The sequence below is a fragment of the Halichoerus grypus genome, chromosome 11, assembly GCF_964656455.1.
Source record: "Halichoerus grypus chromosome 11, mHalGry1.hap1.1, whole genome shotgun sequence".
Lineage (NCBI taxonomy): Eukaryota > Metazoa > Chordata > Mammalia > Carnivora > Phocidae > Halichoerus > Halichoerus grypus.
Window position 1 is genome coordinate 74240793 of NC_135722.1, and position 26117 is coordinate 74266909.

General features: G+C 43.2%; 1 protein-coding gene across 1 annotated transcript in view; it reads left to right on the plus strand.

Annotated features, from left to right (window-relative positions):
- The first annotated feature begins 8760 nt into the window (after positions 1-8760).
- The window catches only part of HEPHL1 (hephaestin like 1), an 88271-nt gene continuing 70914 nt past the window's right edge, over positions 8761-26117 (plus strand). The window contains exons 1-2 of the mRNA XM_036075008.2: positions 8761-8930; positions 21913-22157. Coding sequence (XP_035930901.1) covers positions 8761-8930; positions 21913-22157 — 415 coding nt within the window. The remainder of the gene's footprint in view (positions 8931-21912; positions 22158-26117) is intronic.

The window sequence follows — 26117 nt, forward strand, 5'->3', positions numbered from 1 at the left end:
AAACTTGGGAGATGAAGCACTACCTATAAAGATCTTCTCCACAGAATCACTAGGTGCTTTGATCGTCAGAGGCATTTCTCCTGGGAATCTATGTCCCACGGAGGTCTCAGGTAAGGTAGTCCCCACCTGGAGCCAGGGCCCTCCTTCTAGTAGGAATTCACTTCCTGCAACCACCCACAGGAATCTGCTACAGTTAACCAACATCTTTGATGCCATATATCAGGGTTTCCTGGAGAGCTCTGCTCCTCAGGTGGGATTTTTCAGAAGTGTTGAGATGAGCAGCCTGCTATCTTCCCAGAAAATATGTCGGAAAGTTGATAAATCCCTTTCTGAGTGCCCTGCCCTGCTCCTCTACACTCCATAGGACCAGGTCACCAGGGATGTACTAAGGAGAGCCCTTACTGAGCCAATACTGGAAGAACCATAGAAGGGTAGGTGAAGGTAGAGGGGCTTTTCCATCTCCTAAAAATGGGGGATCTAGAGTCTGGATTGACCTTCAACCAACCAATCCTATACACCATCTTGATTTGCCAAATGCCTTCACACAGATATCACTCTCAAATCCTGGGGCCTCAGACAAAAGAATTCTAAGTCTTTAAGACTTCTTCTTTGGTCACTGATGATTAAGGGAAATGTAGCTTTCTCCACTGGTATAAATCGAGGCTATTACAGTCAAGATTATTACAAAACAAGCCTCAAGGCTCAGGGAGGACCCACCTATTTTAAGAGAGTATTGGATACACGCAAAAAATTCTAGGTCCCACAAAAGAATCCTTAGAGTTTTGTTGCAATGGAATCTGACTGTTCCTGACCACTCAGATAACTGTCAGACCATTGCCTTCTTTGTTTATGAATTGTGCACACACAGGGAGTCTCAAGAACATTTAGAGACTGGGTTTAGAAGTTATGATCACATGCCATGTGTCCAAGTTACAACAGAGCTGGCCATGAAATTTGAGCATGGAGGATAGCAAGGCATGGTGAGGATGTCACAGAGATGGTGCAAAGTAATCCCTGATATGGAAAGAGACAAGGGGTGAATCTTTTCTAGCTCTTTGCTTTGGTTTCTCTCTTTGAATGAACCCCCCTAGAGGGCCTAGAAGTGTCACTGAAGAGATGCTGTGGGAACACCCTATGTCTAGACCACAATGGCCAGATTGTTCCCCTCCCCTCCAAACACACACACACACACACACACACACACACACAGACACACACACACAGAGGAGCTGGGAAGAGGGCCGAACCTAATACTGTCCTGAGACCTGGCAATGGAGCCCCTGCTCTGAGCTCTGGCCCTTAGGAGGTTCCTCGTTTTAGAGAGACTTCCTCAAAGGTGGTTTTCCTCTGGTGTCTGAGACTATCTGAGACTGTCTGTGCCTAGCAGTGCCATCTGGATAGGGTCCCTTGAACCCAGACAGGAACCTACGTGGGCCTTGGTCTGTGGTCTCATCCCACCTCTTTGGGTACTCTCCACCCTCTAGCTTGTGCATTGGGTTGACCAGATGTCTCCATTTGTTCTGGGCTTTAGGACTTGTTCTTATGTGGTTGTCCCAGGGCTCTAGAGCCAGTTCCAGTTCCTGGAGGGGGCCTGTAGGGAAGATTGCTCTTGTTAGCAGGTATGACATTTCTTTTGTGGGATTGTGTAAGGTTGGATGCCAGAAGGGTGCTGACACTCTGCCACACACACCTGAGGAGCAGCCCTGCCTGAACCCATCCATACATCAAAGAGGCATTAGGGAATTGAATCACCTCCCCCACCTGTGTTGGTTTGTGTGGAAAAGGAGGAAGATGGAGGAGTCTGAGGAGAGAGTGAAGGGGAGCCCATTTCCTCTGCTCTTCCTTTTAGTATATCTGTGATTGAAGGCTGGCTCTCTTGACTCTCTAGTACCAGGGTTTGCCTCAGGCCTCTGGGAAGTGAGACATCGACAGGCACTTGCCTAGTGGAGGAGCAAACGAATGCCTAAAAGTGGAAGTTCCCACTGGGCAGGGATGTGGCCCATTAACTCTCCTCACAGAACTCAACCAAAGTGTCTCTTAGATCTGAACCTGGGGTTTTTTTGGTTTGTTTTTTGGGTTTATTTTTTATGACAGCTTCTAGGGGTGGGACCTCAATATGTTCTATTCCACCCTATAAAATATAAGTGTGCTTCAGAACACACTACTGGGCCACCTCCCCAAGCACCTCAGACACCTTCTGAGTGTGGTCCTGACGTTCTCCCACACCATTTTGTACTGAATTTAACTTGAACTTCACTGAACTCAACACAATAGTTAATATTTTAATTAATATTTTTTAAAGATTTATTTATTTATTTTAGAGAGAGAGAGAGAGTGGCAGGGAGAGGCAGAGGGAGAGGGAAAGAGAGGGGATCTCAAGCAGACTCCCCGCTGAGCGGGGAGCTCGATGGGGACTCGATCTCACAACCCTGAGATCATGACCTGAGCTGAAATCAAGAGTCAGATGCTTAACCAACTGAGCCACCCAGGTGCCCCTTTAATTAATATTTTAAAACTTATTTATAATCTGTCTTCCTCACTAGAATATAAACTAATTGAGGCCAAGGATGATGCATGTCTCATTCCCAGTTGACTAGAACAGTTAACAAGGTAGATGCTCAACAAATATTTTCTAATGGTTAAATGAATGATTTTATCACTGGATTTCTGTTTGGTAGACTAATTGCCCATGTGCATTCTATATTCTGCTCCTTTTAAATTCTTAGGTCCTGTTTATGTTTGAAGGAACTTCTTGTGTATTGCTAATGTTTCTTTCCTTGAAATGGTCTGCTGCCCTTGCCTTGCCTTTCCATTCAGTCCAGTCCCACTATCATCTCTCAAGTTTGGTGGTCTGGGGTGCAGGTTTCTGAGACATGCAGACTGGGGAGGGTCTGAATCCTGGCTCTACGATTGTCTGCTTGTGTGACCTTGGGCAAGTTATTTACCTTACCAAACCTTAGTTTCTCTGTCTGAAATACAAGGACAAAAACATCTACTTCATCGAGTATTATGGTATGATACATCTTACTGCTCGGTCAGTGGGCACACTGCCTGATGTGCTGTAAGGGCTACAGCTGTTAATACCGCTTTTTGCTCAGTGCCTAATGCTAACCATTGGTCTGTGTTAACCCCTGACAGTACAGAGATGAACAAGATGCCTTTTAAATCTCCCAGTCCAGACAGAAGTGGCCTGAGCACCAGACCTGGGTGTGAGGGTGAGGCAGGACTGGTTCTCAGGCCTCAGAGCTCGGAGCAGAGGCATGAGTGAAAGATGGAACTGTGGGAGGGGAGAAGTCAAAACCCCAACCCTAAAAGGTGAGTCGATGGCCCTAAAAGGATGGGTGGGGTGAGACTCTCAGAAGAGAGTGTAGAGACAATGGGCCCAGGGGTGGCAGGTGGAGGCTGGAGCAGTCCCTGAGCTGCAGGTTCTTTTAATAAAGCTTCGAGACCTCAGGTGTAGTGTGAGAGAGGTGTTAAGGGCTGGCCAGACACTGTTGCCAAGGCGTTTAGAGCCTAGTAAAGAAAACTGGTGTGTAAGCAAACAATATTATAAACAGGGGTAAGTGTGCACGCAGAGTCTAGAGGAAGCACAGAGGAGGGAGTGATTACTGCCAGGGCATGGGAGGGAAGGTGTGGTGGGTGTGGCAGGAACTAAGGAAGGCTTCAGAGGGGAATAGCCTAGGAGGATTTTGGAGGATGAGAAAGAATTTAAGTGGGGGTGAGGGATGGAGTAGGTGGAGGGTTGGGACCTAAAATGGAGGAATGAAGCAGAATAGTATGTTTGGGTGTTTTCAAGGCTCTGTTATGATTAAGGCTTTATCTGGACTGTCAGGGGTGCATGGATGAGGCTGGAGGGGCATTTTGGGATCCTTTTCAAATGGACAGGTTAGGCTCATGTTTCTTTACTGAGAGCAGGTCCCACTTGGGATGAAGCAGGCCCCCATGATCCCTGAGGCACCCCCTCTCCTGTTCTCAGTCTGGGTGGGCTGGGTAGGAATATTGACTTTGGAGTCTCACAGAACTATGCCTTTTATCAGTTGTGGGGCACTGAGAAAAGCATCTCACCTTTCTAAACTTAGAGTTTCCTCATCTGTAAAACAGGGATAAAAAGTGGTGCACACTTGACAGCGTTGTTGTAATAATCAAATGAGATAATGCACATAAAGGGCTTAGTATTGAAACCAGTACATAACATGCACTTGGTACAGAATGGTCAGCATCATTCATTCACACATGCATTGGTTCACCATTTAACATCAGACATGGGGAACACAGGTATGAACAAGGTTCAGTCCCTGCCCATGAGAAGCCTGTGCTGAGTATTTGTGTGGGAGTAAAGACAAATAAACAGGTGATTACCACACATGTGATGGGTGCTGTGGCGAAGGCGCCCACAGAGTGTTGACGGGAGCACAGATGAAGGGCACACTGGTTGCCATGATGATGATGATCATCATCAGAGCATGGATGAAATGTTGACGAGACATCCCATTACCCAGGAGTCAGATCAAGACCAACCTTGAAAGTCAAGTCAGAGATGTTAGCCTTATCCTGAAGGCCACAGGAGCAACTGCAAAATCTGAAGCAGTGGAGGGACTTTGCACCATCTGCATTCGGGAAGGTCACTCTGGGCCCAGGTAGAATAGTTAGGAAGCTGTAGAAGTCCAGGTGAGAAAGAACGAGGTACCATCAAGGAACTGAGGGTCCTAATGAGGCCCAAGAGCCACGATCTACTGTAGCAGGGGAGTAAGAAGGCCAGACTGATGGGAATTTTCAATCAGAGTCTAGGATATGAAGAATCACTAAGGAATATGTAATGTATCTCCTAAAATGCAAAAGTCTACAGAATGGGATAGCCAACTTCATCATTCACACTGTATTATTGAAAATGACACCTCAACCAAGGCTAGCTAGAATACTATTTCTCCGAATTGGTGTCTCTGACAAAAAGTTTTGTTGTTTGAATATCCTGTACTATGTTTCAGAGAACTATAGTTTGATCCAAGGTTATCTTTCTCTTCTATCAATGCATGACCTCAAATTTACTGTATCTCCACCATGGTGAGTGTATTGAGGAAATAATGGACTGGCCATCTCAAAATGCTGGGTTTCTCTGCTTTATTTGTGTCTGAATTGTGTCCAAGGCAGCTGAAAAGATTCATTAACATTATCACTCACAGATTTCCTAATCAAATGCTAGACACTGTCAATCACATCTTGTATTTTACTGTGGGTTCTCAGAAATGAGTGTTATAGGAACACAGCATTCACTTATACCAGTTTCTTTTCTTTTCTTTAGCTTTTATGTAATTTAGATGCTTGCTGAGCATCTTTATTGTCCGAGGGTAAGGAAGAATTTCAGAGTGTTTTCCAGACACTATTTCATTGTTTTCAGTAAACTCGTCCCCTGACTCTTTCGCCCCTCGGTAACTATACTCTTGGCTTCAGACAGGTTAAATGCACTGATCTGCTCTAGCAACTCTGAATCTCCATGCTTCTTCTATCCTCCTATAAGCCTAGGTTTGAATCAGAAGTTAGGTGATGCCTTCCTCAGGGACTCAATTATATGCATTCAGTATTCCGGGTAGGAAAGTTAACTCTTGTGTTGGATCTGTGCCATTTTTACCTGTTTCTTCTGTCTAAAAAATTGGGGTGGAATATATCCTAATGAAGTTTTTGATACTACATTGAGCCTGTTTGACCTAAAATAATCTGCTTCTCCAGGGTACAAACACAAAGCTATTTGGCGCAAGACATATCCAGATTCCAAGAACTCCTGAAGCCCTGCTTCTTTCGAGGCCAAGTTCAGGTTCACCCTGTGAGTCCTTCCTCTGTAGTAGCTGTTAAAGTGACAAGCTCACACAAAGCACTTCCAAACGTTTATTGAAGAGTAGATTTCAGTTAAAGGGAAATGTGCTATGGCAATTACTCTATAAGTGTCTTGACATAAAAACAAATCAATAAATCAAAGATGTTAAGAGCCTGGTTGTGAAACAGAATACTCAGCATGTATTTTATTAGCTAAGATGGATGATAATTCAAAACTCATGCTACAGAACATCTATAAAGTATAATGTAAAGGAAAAGAACTCTTTTACTTGAGGCTGGTGAGAGTCTGGATGGGACTTTGGGAAAGAGAGCAGAAGATTGGAAATGCCAGTGTTCATCACAGAGATTGAGGGAGTCTCAGAGGGTGTGAGTGGGAAAGAATTAATTTAATATTTATTGCTCACCTACGCTGTGCTGGGGGCCCATGGTAGGCACTTTGTAGACATCTTTTTAAATCTTTTTTTAACATAGACTTCATTTTTTAGAATGGTGGTAGGCAATATTGAGCAGAAGGTACAGAATTTTCCCACACACTCCCTGCCCCCACACATGCTTAGCCTTCCCTAATCATCATCCCCCCCATCCCCACCATCATGGAATAGTTGTTACAACTGATGAACTTACACTGACACATCATCACCCAAAGTCCATAGTTTGCATTAGGGTTCACTTTTGGTGTCGTACATTCTATGGCTTTGGACAAATATAAAATGATGCATATCTACCATTATAGTGTTATACAAAGTAGTTTCACAGCTCTAAAAATCCCCTGTGCTCTGCCTATTCACCCCTGCCTCCTCACTAACCTCTCATAACCCCTGATCTTTTTTTTTTTTATCCCCATAGTTTTGTCTTTTCCAGCAATTCATCTTGTTGGAATCATACAACATGTAGATTTTCAGATTGGCTTCTTTCACTTAGTACTATGCGTTTAAGTTTCCTCCATATATTTTCATTGATTGCTAGCTCATTTCCTTTTAATGCTGAATAATATTCCATTGTTTGGTTGTACCATAGTTTATTTACTCACTAACCTACTGAAGGACATTTTGGTTGCTTCCAAGTTTAACATTCATGTGCAGGTTTTTGTCTGGATGTAAGTTTTCAAGTCATTTAGGTAAATACCTAAGAGCATAATTGCTGTATCATATGGTAAGAGTATTTTTTTTTTTAGTTTTATCAAAGTATAATTGACAAAGTTGTAAGATATGTAATGTGTGCCATATGTTTAGGTTTAAAAAATCCTTTTGAATTTACTGAGATTTGTTTAGTGACCTAACATGTAATCAATTCTGGAGAATGTTCCATTTGTATGTTTAGTTTTGTAAGAAACTGCCAAGCTATCTTCCCAGACTGGCTATATCATTTTGTATACCCGACCAGCAATGAATGAGTATTCCTGTTGCTTCACAGTCAGCATTCTGGTGTAGCCAGCGTTCCAGACTTTGGCCATTGTGTAGTGGTATCTTGTTTTAATTTGCATTTCCCTGATGACATATGATGTGGAGCATCTTTTCATGTGCTTATTTTCCATCTGTATATCTTTTTGAGGAGATGTCTATTAAGGTCTTTTGCTCATTTTTTAAACAGGCTGTTTGTTTTCTTATTGTTGAGTTTTGAAAGTTCTTTGTATATTTTGGATAACAGTCCTTCATCAGATCTGTCTTTTCCAACCATATTTCCCAGTCTGTAGTTTCTGTTCTCATTCACTTGACAGCATCTTTCATAGAGCAGGAATTCTTAATTTTGAGCCCAGCTTAGCAGTTATTTCTTTCATGGATTGTGTCTTTGTGTTGTATTGAAAAGGTCATCAGTAAACCCAAGGTCATCTATATTTGCTCCTGTGTGATCCTTTAAATCTCCTTGACAATCCCTCCATCCCTATTTTACAGAGCCGGGCTTAGAAAGGGTGAGTGATTCTTCAATGCCACTAAGTTAGTAAGTGGTGGGACTGGATTCGAACACAGGTCTGTCCAACCTCAAAACCAAGCCAGGAGGCTCTCTCCTTACTCTATGGTGGCTGCCTCAGAGTGTGATCAGATTGGCTCTCGTCCAAGGTGGGTCAAGGTCTCTGTCCACACTGAGATTCTAGGTCACAGATTAGAGCACAGAGAAAAATGGGTACTCCCTTTGCCTTTTTGACTCAAAGAACTGCTACTGAATTTTATCTTCCTGTGCCTGAAGGATACTCCTCCCGTGTCATTGTCGTTTATCCTTACAAAGGTAGCTCACCGAGGGTGATGACCTCTAGAATTTTGGCTGAACTGGGCAACTGAGCTCCTCATTTTTGCTGGTAGGATTTAAGAGAATTTGGGGGAGATGGTGCATGTCCAAATGGAGAATTAGTGAGGTTTTACAATGTTGTTACAAACTTTACGATGTGAGTTGATTGTTTCATGTAGCCTCATAAAACAAGTCAGAGATGGCGGAGGGTGATTACATCACTCCCCCTGCCCTCCCAACAGAGATGAAGCATTCTTTAGTGCACGAGAGCTTTCCTGATGCCCCACTCAGGCCAGCCCAGTTTTCAGATTTTAATATGTTCTTGTAATAGTTGTGGAGAAAAAATGAGGAAGAAGGGAGGAAACCCATTGGCCCAACTTGTTGCTCTGCCGTTCCTGGCAAAGATGAATGACTAACGTCCCAGCAGAGCACCAAAACGTACAGAAACAGGCCTGCTTGGCTTGGATAGTAAATAAATAAGCCGCTTACACCTTTCTTGGATGGCAGGCCAAAGTTTTGTCGTCACAGCAACTCCCCCCATCGTTTGCTCTGCTTACACAGGTTATCAGCCTCTGTCCCAACCCCAAGCTACCTAAGGAGGAGGAGCCGGGTCTTGCTCACTCCTTATTTATAATTAGCTTCGAGTGAGGGGGAGGGACAGGCAGGGTTGCCTCCTGCTCAGGCTGTTCGCCTGAGTTACATCCACAAATGCCTCGGAAGCAGCAGGCTGACTGCATCGTTCTCTTCACATTCCTGGGTCTGTCTGGGCTGGTTGGCGCAGTGACCAGAACATACCACATTGGGATTGTGGAAGAATACTGGAACTATGTACCCCAAGGGAAGAACGCTGTTAGCGGAGGAAGTTTTTCAGAAGACAAGTGAGTAAAGTTGGGGTTCTCACAGACTCCCAGGCTCACTTTTTTTTTGACTCTGCATGGAGAAAGTTATAGTCCTTGGGATGTTATTGTGGGGGTGACATGATCTAAACCAAGTGGAGGGGCTTTGTGTTTGTTTGGAGAGCCCTCACAAGGGTGGGTATGTAATGTGGAAGAGATATTCTTGGCCCTGCCTATTTCTTGAGCCTTGTCTGTAAAGTGCTATATACACAACCAGGCGTTTTGAATAATGGCTTATTCTATAGAAGGACAATTTTCACTGGGCGCTACTAAGGACTTCCAGGGGGTTCTGGACTCAGTTTGTTAAAAAAATAATGGCAACCCTTAGAATGAGCATTTGAGAATTTTCCAGAATTCTTTACTGTTAAAACACACTATTTTCTTAGTTTTTATTTTTGGAATGAAACATCATCATTGGAGATAAGTATGCTATAAGTAGTTAAGTTTTGTTTTTGTTTTGCAATGTTTAAAAGAGGGGCATTTACAATAGATTTGGCTGGTATTTTAAGAGTTTCCCCAAGTCCTCTTAGAAATGGCTTTTTCACTAGTGAGAGGTTTATTTTAGCTCTGACTCATTCAATCTGAGGGCAATATTCTGGTTCCCGGGCCCATGGCATAGCTGGGTGAGCTGGTGTCAGACTGTTGTATGTCTCTGATTTTTTATTTTTTGCGGAAAATAGCCCTTGCTCTCCCCTTCTCTCCCAGGGTCCAGTGTCTTATATCTCTTATTTGTTCCTTGAAGCTCCCTCTTAAGTCACTTCCCAGCTCCAGAAGCTGTAATGCATACTTTCAATATTGTGGTTCTTAGAACATCTTTTGAGATGTTCTGGCAATTGCTGTTGGATATTCAGATACACTGGCTTCTTTCTGATAGGAAGAACCCAGTTCATTCAACATCCAAGTTCCATTTTCTAAAAACGAAGTTAGTTGCTAACATTCAGGAATACCATGGAGTCTTCCAACATGTCTTTAAGAGCCAGGTCCCCCTGCCCCGGGGGAAGACCAAAGATCTAGTTCGCTGAGATACACAGCTTCCGGGTTTTCTAATAATACAAAGGTGGCATAGTCATGTTTGGTTAAAGAAGGATGAAATTCCTGCCAGCCAGGCTGCCAAGAAAGATTCTTCCTTAAGCTTTGTACCAGGAAACTTAATGTCCAGGGGGCTGTTTCCGAAGAAAGCTCTTGACTTCTTTCAATCTCATATGTGCTGACACATGTGCTCATTGGTTGTGGTAGTCTTTACTGTGATGAATGGATATGGGATTGAGAGGCTACCCTAACTGCCATTGGCTTTCCCTAAAATAGAGCTCTGCTGTCCTCATAAAGGGCTCAATAGAAAATAGTCATTGTGAGCAGCTATTGAACATGAGACTGTTCAAGATGTGTACGCCGAGCATAGTGAGTACAGTCTTTAAGCACAATGAAACGTTGGGCTGCCTTTCCACATGGTTGAGTAAAAAGCTTCGAAGTCTATCTTTCTCCTAAAATGTCAGTGTAGCTGTTTGTGAACATTTATTCTGACCCAGGAGTTCCACCAGAGACTTTCAACTCATTATTGTTTACAGGTGGTATCATTTCCACTTTACAAACCAGTAACTGAGACCCCGAGGTTAAGTACTTGTTGGAGTTTACAGAGTAAAGGCAGCACCAAAGTCACATTTTTTCGCCATGCAACATGTTTCTTGGTAAAGGTGATCCTTTCCCACTGAATTGAACTCAGCTGTGATGGCAGCCAGGGATTCCAGTAAAAAGAACTTTCTAGAAAGTTCCAATTCTTACCAAAGGTAGGTTTAGTCCCAAGGGTCACTCTTCCCAGAGAGACGTTGAAAAGGATCACTGGTGTCAGTAGCCAAACCAGTTACCTGGATTCATTCAAAAACCCAACATACTTTATTTTTTTATTTTTTATTTAAAAACCCAACATACTTTAAATACTCAAATGCTACAAAGCTCTTTCCGCAAAGCTGAGTGCAGGAAGAATTTAGGGGGTCTCTGTTAATTATTTCAGCCAGAAGATGGTGCTTTGAAGAACATACAATAAAGTACTTGAAAATAGTTATGGTGAAAAGGGAAAAAAAAAAAAAAAAAGAATAGGCATGCCTAACATGCAGTTTGGTGTCAGCCTAGAGTAGGATGGTTTAACAGATGCTGTGGTCCTGCTTGAGAGGACTCTTGCCTTTTAGGCACAGCTGGCGTTCTAGATGTCATGCCCACAGTGCCCAAGTCCCCAAGTGTTTCCTTCTAGTGTGTGAAGGGATGGTGTGTGTGCAGGGCTGCCTCCTGACTCTTAGGAGGGGAGCCTGGGTGACATGGCGCATAGTGGCTTTTATTAGCAATCATGTCCGGCAGTGCTACTGGTGTGAGGTGGCTCAGGGCAAGTCCCTAAGAAGGCACATTTGTAGTGGGCTGCTGACTCTTGCTTGAGGAATAGAGGACACATGTCATGATTCACAGGTGTCCCAGTGAAGATGCCACAATTGTGGGACATATGGAGCTCAGTGTGTGTACTCTACTTTGTGCCATTTCCCCAGAGGCAAGGAGTCATCTTGAATAATGTGAACATGCCTCTCACTCAGCCTCCAGCACTTCTGAGGACAGTCTGCTGTTGAAGATATTCAGACCCAGACAAATGCCAGATATTTGGAGAGCCAGGTGCCTAGTATCCCACTAGGAGTGGATAGAGCCTGAAATAGGAATCAGGAGACCTGACTTCTAGTCCTTGCTCCGCCCCCAACTTGCTGTGAAACATTGAATATCTCATATAATCTCTCTGACCATCAATTTCCTTAATTTGTATAACAAGGGAGTTGAAATATAATCCCTAAAGTCGCTTGGGAAGTGTAATTCCAAGGAATCAAAAATAATTTTTGAAACTGAATGAAAACCATCTTACCTGATTCTCCAGTTCTAGAAAGATTTTTACAATGGTGAGAGAGAGATGATTTGCAAATGTTCAGTCTAGGAGTCAGAGTTGGATAAGATCTGAGTGGGGATATGTGACAAATTTTGAAGTATTCCATATTTTTCTTTGCTTATCCATTTTTTTCCCCCTGTTCTTTAAGAGCTATCTCCAATTCTTTATGCAAGAAGCATTTTCCCACAACCCTGGCTTATTCTGATCTGTTTCCTTCCTCACCGTTCATGGAACTTGGTGTCTTCCTTAAGCCTTAGACACAGCATTTTCCTCTCCCCGCATTGCTGTTGGGTGTCTGATGTACACTGGGCCCCTCGGCAGCTGAAAGATAAGCACCATGATGGCAGAGAGACAGGCCCAGAGTATGTTTAATAATCCACTCCCCACCCCTGCCCCGAGCTTTGACGGTGACAATAATCCATGGAGGACTGAGCACAAGGCTATTCATTTGGAATCATTAAAAACTAATCACTTTGTCAATTTAGTTATTCCAGTTGCTTAATCTTTGACTATGGGAATGGCAAAAATGAGGGGAACAGAATGGTGAGTGCCAAAGTTTCTGTGATGTAAAAAAATTTGGAAACCAAAATTAGGCAGTACCAAAAGCCCAATAAATCCTGATTCACAAGGATGGGATAGGAAATAAATTGAGATCATTTTGCCAAGACTCCATAGCAGTCAGATGGTACAATTTAATTTTCCATCTTGGTACCTTTGCTTAATCATAGATTTCAGAAATATAATTGAGACTGTAAGCGCCAATATTTCCTAGAAAGCATAAAATTCAGGAGTTATGTTCTATTTAGGAATATTTTATCCAGATGAATATATTTCCCCCTGCTCCCCATTGGGCCTAATGGGGACACCGGGCTCCTTTGATTTGCCTGGGGATGATGTCAGCATTTGATCCATTCATGCCTGTCCTGTTCTGGCTCATAAAGTGCTTAATTAAGGTGTTCCTGTGCTTCGGTGGTAAAGCCAAGTCTTTAATGGAACCAGAGTGGGGTCACCTTCTATAAAGCTACAATTCTCACCAAAGACCTCATTAAGCAACCAACACACATGCAGGATTTTTCTTCCCAGTGAAATGTGGGGTTTTCACGAGTGCTAACTCACAGGCAGAACCACCCTTGGACATGAGTGAGGCCAACCACTGCACAAACCCCAAGTTTTAGGGTCTGTTAAGGAGTTTACTTAACCACATCACTGTGTCAGCCCAGTTGATGGTAAAGGATTTTGGGTACCCCCTTGAAGCAGGCCCTAGGATGTGCATAAGGGAGAGACCTATATATCTATCTGAAGCCAATTAATTGAAGGGAAGCATGTGGGGGAAGAGAGAGTCTTCTGTAAGCTTTGAAATAAAGGGAAGGTTATCATCTCATTTGGGCTTGATCTTAGAGTGTGACTTTCAGATTTCAACTTCTGTTGGATCAGCAGAAAAATCATGTGTTGGTTCTGAAGCCATATGAATATCTTGGGGCTGCTCTTATTCCCTATATCAGATAGTGATTGATTTGGGCTGCCAGTGGAGAGCAGAATAGAGTGGCTTAACAAATTAAGCTTCTGTATTCTCTTATAAAACAATCCCAGAGGGCGCCTGGGTGGCTCAGTCGTTAAGTGTCTGCCTTTGGCTCAGGTCATGATCCCAGGGTCCTGGGATTGAGTCCCACATGGGCTCCCTCCTCGGGGGGAAGCCCGCTTCTCCCTCTCCCACTCCCGCTGCTTGTGTTCCTGCTCTCGCTATCTCTGTCTCTGTCAAATAAATAAATAAAATCTTAAAAAAAAAAAAATCCCAGAGGTGGGCAGTCCAAGGGTGGTGAGACAGGTGGTATGATAGGATTTTGGGGGCCTTCTATATTTTTGACCCATGATCCTTAGCATGTGACTTCACTCCTCAAGGAAGTTCATGGTCACAGTATGGCTGCTGGAACTCCAGCCCTCATGTCTATGTTCCAAGAAGAAAAGAGGAAGGGAAAAGGTAGAAAGGGTCCAATTCTTGAGGCATTAGCCCATTAGCCCTTTAAAAAGCTCTCATGGAAACCCCACACAACCAATTCTATGTACATCTCACTGGATACTCTAAACCACAAAGCAGCGGGGGGGAGGGGAGCGGTTGGAAATATAGTTTTTTGTTTTGTGATTTGTTTCTGAGTAAAAGCAGGATTTGATTGTTACTAAGAAAGATGGGAACATGAATATTGCAAGGTAGCAGGCAGTCCCTGCCACCTTCCCCTACCTCAGTTCTCCCTGTTTCTCATCCTTCACAAACACCCTCTTAGTCCCCCTTTCCTTTTCCCGCCTCCAGATCGTGGGGTCCCAAGGCCTGGTTAGTGGCATCTGAGAGAACTCACAGACAGTGTAACAGCTAACTCTCCCTGCATCCTCACTCTGTTCCAGGCATTGTCATAAAGGTTTTCCATGCCAAGCAGGGGGGTGACAGAGGTCCTGTCCCTGGTCAGGGGGGCCGGGAGGCCCAAGGTAGGTTTCCCTAGCCAAGTGTAGCCAAGCAGTGGTCTAACAGAGATGCTAAGGCAGCCTGGCTTGCTGGGGAAGTGTGGGGGCTCTTGCATCAACTGACAAGCTTACGATTCTTGTTCTACCAACCGAGTAAGTAATTGAATCTCTCTTTGCCTCAAAATGCTCATCAGTAAAATGAGGATAATGATAGTACTTGCTTTGGGGGTATAGGAGTTTCCTGTGGCTGCCGGAACAAATTACCACAAACTGGGGAGCTTAAAACAACAGAAATTTATTCTCTGCCCGTTCTGGAGGCAGAAGTCTGAAAGGAAGATGTCAGCAGGGCCACACTCCCTTGGAGGCTTTCAGGGGGAATCTGTTTGCTGATTCTTCCAGCTTCTGGTAGAAGCTGCTGGCAATCCTTGGTTGTGGTGGCATCACTCTGGTGTCTGCCTGCATTTTCCTATCACCTTCTCTATGTGTGTCTGATCTTTCTCCTCATCTCAAAATCCTTAACTTAATCACATCTGCAGACTCTTTTTCCAAATAAGGGGATTAGGACTGGGACTTATCGTTGGAAGCCATTATCAGCCCACCCACAGTGGGGATTAGGAGGCTCAGATGAGACAGGATCTGTAAATGTGCTCAAATGCGACGCCTGGCACTGGGTTAACATCTTAACATGCCAGAGATGTTAGTCATCATGATAGCTCACCTATCTTGAGGGGTCTCTGGAGAGCAGGAGCTCTGTGGGAAACAGACAGCAAATGGTCACATTTCCCTCTTTCTAATTAGAGCTTTGCCATAACTCCCACTGACTGAGCACCCCCTCTCCCAGACGCTGTGCATGGGGCTCCACATCATCTCATTTATTCCTCATGATGGCTCTGTCGCAGTCACTGGTTTTCAACCAAGGAAACTGGAGTTCAGAGAAGTTACTTCTGCAAGATCTCACAGCATTAAGTAGGGAAGCTGGGATTCAAGTTCATTCTCTTTTCTCTTTACTGCATACATTTGTTTTTAAGCCACCTGTGTGGGCTCTGAGGGGCTTTCTGTGGACATGAAGTGGGAGAAGGAAGAACTCAAGACTTGAGTGGTGCCAGGGGAACCAGGGCGAGAGACTGTGTAGAGGAACGCATCACTTGGATGGCTCAAAATGTATTAATGTAATTAGGGAGGGCATGACTACATCCAAGTGCAACGTGTAATCACCATCTCCACCCTCCTTTTTGCCAAGTAGCCCCTGCCCCAATCTACTCCTGTTTTCTCAGTGCCCCTTCTCAAGTTCAGGCAACAATGTTGCTCGTCCTTCTGGTGACCAAACGGTCTCACACGTTTGCTCTGACCACACCCTCTGCTGCTGCTCACCTTCACCCCAGCTCCCCTCCCCATACTCAGACCTGCAGGATCCATATGGTGCAGGTGCCGCTTAATGTAGAAAACCGGCTTCTGCTATTTACTCTCTAGTGTGTGGGTTTTGTCTTCCCAGCCAGATGGTAAATCTCTTGAGTGCAGGGACTGACATTCATACATCTTGGCCCCAGTTTCTAGTTTAATGTCCCATATAGTGTAGAGGTTTAACAATTGCTCAGTGGTTGAAGGGATGGGGGAAAAAATCTGACTGAAAGATCCAGGTTGTAGGGGACAGTGGTGCTGGTGAGGTGCACACCCCTTGTGAGCTACCAGCTCCTTGGAATCTGACTTGGAAGCCCATCTCTGCTCTGGTTAGATGATTCTCCTGGGCAGGTTCCTTCTAACAATGGTTAATCTCACCTGCCCTTAGAAGGCATCTTCCTTCATGGTGTTGCCCTTGGCCTTGGCAACGTAAATGTTCTACATCCCCATTCTGTCTTTAAAGCAGTTGCTCATGTGAAGCTTTCCAGCCCAACTGGATATTTTCACAGCATAAAATAGACACCTCCTCAGTTTGAGTCAAAATGTGAGAATGTTGGTTGGGAATGAGCCTGAGGGGTAATGAATGCTCGGTGCCTCAGAGTGAGGCCATCCTGTGGCTACACTATAAATAACTTAAAGCCCACCACCACAGGCATTCCACCGAGTGCTCTCCAGCTATGTCAGAGGCTGCTTTCTGTGGATGCCTTCCTTGAAGTCACTCATTTGTTTTGTTTCTTGGGTAAGGGTTGCATCTTCCAGGACTCATAGGACATGGAGCTTCAGTCCCACTGTTACAAATGTATAATGTGTTCTTAGGAGTGATTTGCTGTGGAGACACTAAAGAGACTGATTTCTCTTACTTTCATCTGTCCCTATCTTTTCCACTTTGGATAGTTCCCATGGTTTCAACTAGTTACTATGTTCTAGTTTCAAGTAGGTACTATGGTTTTTGTTTTGTACTGAGTACTACAGAAAGGTGATTTCCCAATTTGTATATGCATTCAACATTGTGTTAGTTAGACCAGGTCAGGTTGTGCTATAGCAACAAACAACCCCCAGATCTCAGGGGCTTAACACCACAGAGGCATGTTTCTTTCCACTTGGGTTCATAGAGGACCACGTGGCTCCAGGACAACTGTCCTCTTGGGACAACTAGTAAGCCAGGCTGCTGGGATCGTGAGGTTTCACAATCTTCACTGGAGGCTTTCCCTGTAGCAGAGGATATGAGGAGGGGGGTCTTGCAATGGCAATTAAATGTCCTGGCCCAGAAGTGACACATGTCACTTCCACTCACAGCCCACTTGCCAAAATCCCATGGCTCCATCTATCTGCAAAAGCTCTTTGCTCTCCCCTTCTGCTGGGAGTAAAGAATCAGCATGGGTAAGCACTGGACAGCTCTGCCATAAGAATTGTTTGGCGAACTTAGGGAAAATATAGAGGCCACGCCAGAAAGTCTGATTCAGTTGCCCTGAAATGGGGCCTGGGGACCTAAATTTTGGCAAATGTCCCAAATAACTCTGATCCAGTTGATACACAGGTGGGCATTAGGAAGTACTGCTTTAGAAAACCTAATGCCCTCTCGGGGTGACTATTGGCTGTCTCTGTGATAGGACTGACACTCGTCAGGAATGTGCAAAACAAGTCAATATATGTAATTCAATGCTAAAATATGCAGCATATGTAGTAAGTGCTGTGGGAAGTCAACAAATATGTCCCCTCCTTCTGATATGCTCGCCTCTTATTTGGGTGGCTCTGCCAGACAACTCATTATGATAAGGAACTCTTGCTCAGCGTGCATTTGCGTGGTTTATAAACTGCTGGGAGCTCAGAGTACAGCAGTGCAGAGAGTCAGATGTCCATGTTTCCCTGCAGACCCCGTTGGAATGACAGGGCCCTCCCTATGAATAACCTCATTCTAGCTTTTTACCCATCAGGCTGGGTCTAGAGAGGACACCAGTGATTCTGAATCTAATCCTTCCTCTGTTGTTACCTTACTGGGTGGCCCGGCATCAGCTATAAAGCCAGGTAACTCTGCCTACTCTGGGGCTAATTAGCCAGCCTGGGGATGACTCAGTTCTTCCTCTGCTTCTTCCTCCTTCTTCTCCTGAACAGCCTGTTCAATTAGGACTTGTATTCAGCTGCTAGTTAACAGAAGCCTGGAAAACACTGGTTCAAATGTATTGTTTGGCTTATGCAAAAGAAAGTCAGAAGTTGGCAATCTTCAGGGGCCCAGATTCCTTTGGCTTTCCACTTGACCATCCATTCGTAGGGTATGACCCTCTTCCCCCTTCTCTCAAGATGGCTGCTGGAGCTCATCATCATATCTTCATTTCAGGCATGAATAAGGGGAAGAGCAAAAAACTACAAGGGTCTCTGCCAGTTGAGTCCAGAGAAGTACCACCGAATGACACACGCGTACATCTCATTGGCTAGAAGTGTGTCGCATGACCATCCAAGCCTCAAGTGAGGCTAGGAAACAAGAGCTTCCATCACAAAGCCCCAGTGTCAGGCACCCAGACTTTTTATCCCATTCCCTTGCACAGGGAAATGGAGGCTTCTGCCTCACGGAGCAGAAGAGGGCCAACTCTTGCTCCCAGCCAGACACCCACAGGCTCAGTGGATACACAGAGGCAGAGGGCTGAGTGTGCACAAACCTGACTGTGCCCAAGTCCTCAGTCCGGACGTCTGAGAGTGGACTCGTCAAGCTGGAGGTTGAGCAGTGATTCTCTTCCCTCCAACTCAAGCTGCAGGCACTATGCTCCCTCTCAGGGCAACAATGCCCCTGTGGAGGAGAACTTACCCAAACAACACACTTTTGGGGTGGTAGCTATGTTTTCAGAGGGAGAAGCCACACAGAGAAGGCACAAAGAGAAATTTGGCCCCTCAGTTGTCCCTCTTTTCTAAATAAAATGTGAGCTTGTTTTTATTATGAAAGTAAATAAAAGATACACTCCCATGTATGGAAGAGGGTGAGTAAACTTCTCATTCTTTCTGGCTCCTGCCCATGGCCTCAGTCCCATGGCCCAGAAGTTACACCTTTATGGTTTCCGTGGCCAGTTTCCAAATGTTTTCTTTGCATATACATATATATGCGTATTGTTTAAAAAACACAGAAATGGATCACACTTTACATGTGTGACCTGCAATTTGCTTTTTCCATGTAGTTTCTTGGTGATGGTGCCATATTGCCACCTATAGAACCCCCCTCATTCTGTTGTGTGGCTATGGGGTAGGAAGGTGCCAGAATTTATTTACCCAGTCACCAGGTGAGAACATTTTGGTCTTTCCAGGCTTTTGCTGCCAAAAATCATTGTTGTAATACTCCAACCCTTTTGTCAGGATTCCTGTCTTGTGAGTCCCATTATCTGGGTGCTGAATCTGGCAGGTCGGGGAGAAAGAGCTTTGCTGCCTCTGGGAGGACTAGCCCTGTGGTCCTGGCTCCTCTGAGGGGAGCCTCAGCCCATGGTTTTCCCCTTTTTCCTAGGAACCTCCTACCTACTGACTCCACTCCAAGGGCAGGGCAGGGTTGACACATGTGGGTGGCTGGGCAGGCTAGTAATCTGGTGCTCTGGGAAAATAAATAATATTGGGGCTCCTTCAACTGATATTTGGAAAAATATTTGTTCAGCTCTTATTTGGAGGAAAGGCTGAGTGCTGAGAAGAAGGTGGCTTGGTGGTGGCAGTCCTCACTGTCCTCTTGGTCACAAGGAGAAGGAACCCACTCTATAGCTCCCTGGAGCAATCCTTCTTGGAAGGGATTTCAGTGACTACTTGCACACATTCCCTGGGGTCTCCTCCTTCCACCTCCCAAACCCCATCTGAAGCAGATGATTCTTTCCAACCATATATAATACTCACCCCCAGAGAAGTTCTGAAAGTTGCCATTTTCTCCACTCCCAATGTCATTTCCAGTTAATTTTGTCCCCCCAGCAATGCCATCCAGCTCCCCAGTGATGTTGCAATGCCCTTTAGAGCTGAGATCTAGCAGCTCCACCCCTTAATTTGGCTCAGCTGAGGACCCCTGGAAGTTCCCCTGCCTCCAAGGCCAAGGCCAGTGTCTTTAAAAGGGGCTTTATTGCTACAGGTTTGACCATGGCCTGTGACCATATTAGGTGGTCTGGAGTAGGCTGGATGCCCCAGCTGGTTAGAACCAGGAAGTAATGACGTTGTGAAGAAATCACTTTTCAATTTGATTTTAAAACCATGCTCTGTTCTGTTTAAATGCTTTTCTTTTAAATTTTGTCATTCTCTAAGCTTCTGTTTATAAATTACAAAAAGGGAAGGGGGCTGCAAACCCTGTTTGTCAGCAGGTCCCTGGGAGCAAGAGAACAGTCTTTGGAAGGCAGGTCCAGCAAACCAAATCTCATAAGGTCACAGGTTGGATTTCAGAGATGATCACGGGATATTTTCTGGTGTCCACAAGACATCATCAGATATGATGCCTTATGTATTTTGGTTACAAAGGGGACCTGACAGATGAGCATGAGGAGCTCATCCCCTAACTATTGTCGCTATGACAGAACAAGCCGGTGTATGTTCTGCCAGTAGTGATAGTATTATGTCACCTAGGTGTAGAGAAGGCCACACCCAAAGACCCAAAGTATCGCATTAGCTGGCTGCCTGTGCAGAGCAAAGAGAGCAATTACGTACCAAGTATACCTCCAACCCCACATCCACAGGAGACATCGCAAGTGGTTCCTTCTTCCCCCTGACTGAATGCAAACTTGACTTTATTTTTGTCTAAGCAGTCACTACCAACCAGCCCGATCTGGTGCACAAGTTAAAACCTATTTGCCATACCAGGCCTAGAGAATATTCAAAGTCGAGTATGGCAACATACACTTTTCTGCAAATACAGTCTGCAAAATTATCCCAGCTTTAACTTGCCAATCTGGGGGCAAATCCAAGGCTTTTCTTTTTCTTTATTCCAAAGCCACTAAGCACCAACACTTCCAGGCAATTACTCAGCACTACAATAAAAAATATATTTGAAGCATTTTTGTCTTCAATTAGCTCACAAACCAGAGATGTACATATCTTACTGTGACACGTCTTGCAAGTGTGTTATTTGTGCTTGAACTGTGTGTGTACGGAAGGGGAAAGGAGAAAGAGTTTGAACTGACCTGGAAGGGTGCTTGGCAGGTAGAGAATGAGGAATAACACCCAGATGCAGGAAAAGAATGCGTGCAAGTGTTGGAATGCTGGAAGGACACAGTGCGTTCTGGGAAGACTGAGCATGAGGTCTGGTGGAAGGGTGAGGCCGTGGGAGGTAGGCAAAGAGGAAGTGAGGAAATTAGCCTGGAGAGATGCACCAAAGCTGGGCTAGATGCACCAAAGAAGATCACTCCTGCTTTGACTTGAGCCACTGTATCCCTGTCCCCTGCTTGACCCAGTCACCCTCCACTCCATCTGCCTGCACTTCTGTCTTCTGCTCCATGGTGGGCTGCATGCCTGGCCACCTGACACGCTCCTCTCTGGCTCCATCATCCTGAAGAGTCTGCAGGGTGGGCAAAGTTGCCATTCACACTAGAGACTGCTGGGGAGCCTTGTAGTAGGAACTGCTTAGGAGCATGTATCTGAGTCACTGGTATACAAACGTTGCATAATCTCATTGAGGAAATGAGGATGAAGCCCTGAATATATCTTGTCTTTGGCTTTTTGATCTATAGTGCTTTCCCCAAACTTAATGAAGCAAACATAAATCCATTAGTCAATACAGAGGCTCTCAGACCTGGGGTGACTCCATCAACTCCACTGGCGCTTAATCATATACTGATGAATGTCATTACTTAATTTTCCCATTAAGTCATAAATTCTTTTGTATCCCTGTATAGCACATAGCAAAGTGCTGGGAACATGGTGAACACATACTAACTGTTTATTAAATGAAAAAGTGAAGGGGAACGTGTTGAAATGAAAAGGGGCAAATGGACAGCAAGACTTTAGAGTATTCTGTTTGGTTGTAGTTTGGTTGTGGATACGATTTGTGTTTCTTGTCTTGTCACTTAACTCTCTTAGCCTTAGTTTCCTTATCAGTAAATTGAAGGTAATCTTACCAGCTCTCCAGAGGTTACAGGGTTTTGTCCAACACCAAATAAGAAATCATACATGCAAATACTTTATCAACTGTTGAGGTAAGCCATTAGGATTTTCTCTTAATGTCATATAATTATAAAATATTTTCCTTCTTACTTTTAGACTTGCAACCTTATTTCTCGAAAGAGGGCCCAACAGGATAGGTGGTCTTTACAAAAAGGCTGTTTACAGACATTACACAGATGGGACCTATTCCACAGAGATCCCCAAACCTCCCTGGCTTGGATTCCTGGGCCCTATTTTGAGGGCTGAAGTGGGTGATGTGATTGTCATCCATTTGAAGAACTTTGCTTCCCGACCATACTCTTTGCATCCACATGGTGTTTTCTACAACAAAGATTCAGAAGGTAAATATCAATCCTGTATTACTGGTGTCTTGTCTCTATTTTGTAAGTAAGGCAATTGTCAGCTACAGTTAAAGGGATCAAAGAGACAGTGATTACACATGTTCATTTGTCTTTTTCCCCATCTCCTTTTCTCCCTATCTCCGTCTGTTCCTCCTGATAGAGAAAACTTCAACAACACTATCAACCAATTTGCCCTAATTGACTTCTAGAGAACATTCTGTCCAATGACTAAAGAATACACCTTCTTTTCGAAAGCATATGGAACACTCGTCAGGATAGATAGTAGGCTGTGCATAAAATAAATCTAAATAAATTTAAAAGAATGGATAGGATGCAAAGCATATTCTCCAATCACACTGGAATTCAATTTGATATAATCAATGAAAGAAATCTTGCAAATTCTTGCAAACATTTGGAAATAAACAGTACACTTCTAAATAACCCATAGGTCAAAGAAGAAATCACAGGATAAATTGTAAAATATTTTGAATTGAATGAAAATGGAGATAAAACATATCAAAATTTATGGTATATTGCTAAAGAAGTACTTAAAAGGAAATTTAGAGCTTTAGACACGCCGAGAGAGAAGAAAAGTCTCAAACCAATAACATAAGCTTCCACCTTAAGAAACTAGAAAACAGGGGCGGCTGGGTAGCTCAGTTGGTTAAGCGGGCTGCCTTCGGCTCAGGTCATGATCCCAGGGTCCTGGTATTAAGCCCCACATCAGGCTCCCTGCTCAGCTCCCTCTGCCTGCCGCTCTGCCTGTTTGCGCTCTCTCTCTCTGTGTCTCTGTCAAATAAATAAATAAAATCTTAAAAAAAAAAAGAAATTAGAAAACAAAGAGAAAAAAAAGCTAAAGCAAGCAGAAAGAAGGAAATAATAAGGACTAGAGCAGAAATTCGAAGAAGGAGAAAACAGAAAAATAATATAAAATTGATTAAGCCAGCAGTTGGGTCTTTGAAAAAGATTAATAAAATTGAGAAAACTTTATCTAGTCTGATGAAGAGAGAGGGCACAAATTACCAAAGTCAGGAATGAAAGATGGGACATCACTCTGACCATACAAAAATTAAAAGGATAATAAGGGAGGATTATAAACAATTTTATGCCAAAATATTAGATAACTTAAATGAAACTGACAAATTCCTAGAAAGACAAAAATTACCCAAACTGACTTAAGAATAAATAAAAATTTGAACAGACCTATAAAATGTAAAGAAATGGAATTAGCAATTAAAAATCTTCCCTCAAAGAAAAACCCAAGCTCAGACGGTTTCATTTATAAACTCTATCAACTACTAAAATAACAATAATAATAATGCCAATCCTTTACAAAATCTTTCAGGAAATAAAGAGAGGAATACTTCTAAATTCATCCTATGAGGCAAACATCATGAGCCAGTTAAAGACATCACAAGAGAACTACAGATCAATATTCCTCATGAATGTAGACACAAAAATTCTTAACAAAATATTAACAAACTGGCTTCAGCAACATATAAGGAGAACTATACATCATGACCAAATGCAATTTATCCTATGATTGGAAGGTTTGTTTAACACTCAAAAATAAATGAATGTCAGGGTGCCTGGGTGGCTCAGTCAGTTAAGCGTCTAACTCCTGATTTTGGCTCAGGTCATGATCTCAGGGTTGTGAGATCGAGCCCTGGGTCAGGCTCTGTGCTGAGGGTGGAGCCTACTTAAGATTCTCTCACCCTCTCCCTTTGCCCCTCCCCCCTCCCCCACTCATGCGCTCACACTCTCTCTCTCTCTAAAAAAAAATGAATGTACAACATATTAATAGAATAAAGGACAGAAACCACATGATCATCTCAAAAAGTGCAGAAAGGCATTTAACAAAATCTAGTACTTATCAAATTAAACATTTCCAACAAACTAGGAATAGACAGGCACTTCCTCATCCCGATAAAGTTTATCTAAGAAAAACCCACAGCTGACATCATGCTTAATGGGAGGGGGACTGAATGCTTTCTTCATAAGATTGGGAATAAGGCAAGAATGTCTGCTCTCACTGCTATTATTAAATATTATCCTGAAGATTCTAGCCAATGCTAGACAGGTCTGCTAACAATAAACTTGGTCTTTGTTTATCTAGAACATCTTTACTTTACCTTGCTTTTTTGAGGGATAGTTCGCTGGATATGGTATTCTCCTTTTGCACTCCCCCCTTACCCCCTGCAATACTTTAAGTATGTCATCCTATTGTCGTCTCATCTCCAATATTCAGATGGGAAGTCAACGTTAATCATGTCAATGTTCCTGTGTATGTGATGAGTCATTTTTCTCCTGCTTCCAATATTACCTCTTTGCCCTTTTTTCCCTAACAATTTGACGACAATGTGTCTATGTATAGATTCTTTGTATTTATCCTACTTGTGGTTCATTATGCTTCTTTGATGTGTAGATTAATGTTTTTCATCAAATTTGGAAAACTTCTACAAAAAATTTCTACAAACATTTTTTTTCCTGTCCCTTTTTCTTTTTTTTTATCCTTTGGCAGGCTACTTTTACACATGTTAATACACTTGATGTTGACCCACAGGCCTCTGAGGTTCTGTTTATTTTCTTTGATCTTTCTCCCCCCTTCCTTTTTCAGATAGGATAGTTCTATGGATCTATATTCAAGTTCACTGATTATTTTGCCATCTTGAATCTGTTGTCAAGACCTTCTAGTGAATGTTTTATATCATTTATATCATTTATTTATTTATTTCACTTTTCAATGCCAAAACTCCAACTTTGTTCTTTTTATAATTATAAAATTATACCTCCTTGTTGAGATTTTTCCATTTACTGAATCATTTTGTCCTACTTTTTTTTAATTATTTAAACATGGTTTCTTTTAATTGCTTGAACATTTTTATAATAACTGCTTTAAAGTTTTTATCTGCTAAATTTCACATCTAGAGACACTTAGAGATAATTTCTATTGGCTGCTTTTTTTCTCTGAGAATAGGTCACACTTTCTTGTTTCTCTGTATGTCTCATTTTGTTGTTGTCCTTGTTGTTGAAAACTGGAAATTTTTGAGCATATATTGAAGCAACTCTGGATTCAAATCTTTCCCTCATCCAAGGTTATTTTTGCTGTTGGTTTGCTTTTTTATTTAGTAACTTGCCTGGGCTAAATCCATGAAATCTGTCTTCCCTAGGGTATGAGGCCACCAAGGTTTCTGCTCTTTTTTTTTTTTCTTATGTTTATTTTTAAGGCTGGTTTCTAAGGGGTCACCTCTAAATCTGCTTAGCTTTGAAGTCAGCAGATGCTTGGACAGAGGTTGTGCTTAAGCATCAGTAAGTCCTCAATTCTCTGCGGTTGGAATTGTGGGTGGATAGAGAGCCCATTCAAAGTTTAGGTGGTTTTTGTCTGCCTTGGATTTTCATTTTTGCTGGGCCCTTTGCTTCTCCTCTTTGCAAGCACACAGCATTTGAGTCAGCCAGGAGTAGGCAAATAACTGATGTTCAGCAATTTTTCAAGCATAAACTTTGCTGGATGCCTTTATTTGATTTCCAGAGCAATGAAATTGTTGGTTTTCTCAATTTCATTCAATTCTACATTACTTTCAGGGGAGAGGATTTGCTGACCTCCTCACTCTCTTTCGATGAATTTTTCTCTTCGCTACCTTTGCAAGCTTGCTAGTCTGAAAGTCCCTGCTCAGTTCAACTTAGTGTTTACTGTGCACTAGACCCAATGCTGGACACTGGGGCTGCAAAAATGAGTAAATGCATAGTTGTTGCTTCCAAGGTGTTCATCTGGGGAGTGGTAGAGAATGAACACAGAAGAAGTCGGTAGGTGGGATTAACATTGATTAAGCAGTTCCTAATGTGTCAATGCCTGCATGAGAGTCTTACATACCATATCTCACTTAATAGTGGAATTAGCTAGTGCTTTCTTGATCTCCACATGAAATATAGTTAAGTGTTAGGACTATTTAAAAATAAATT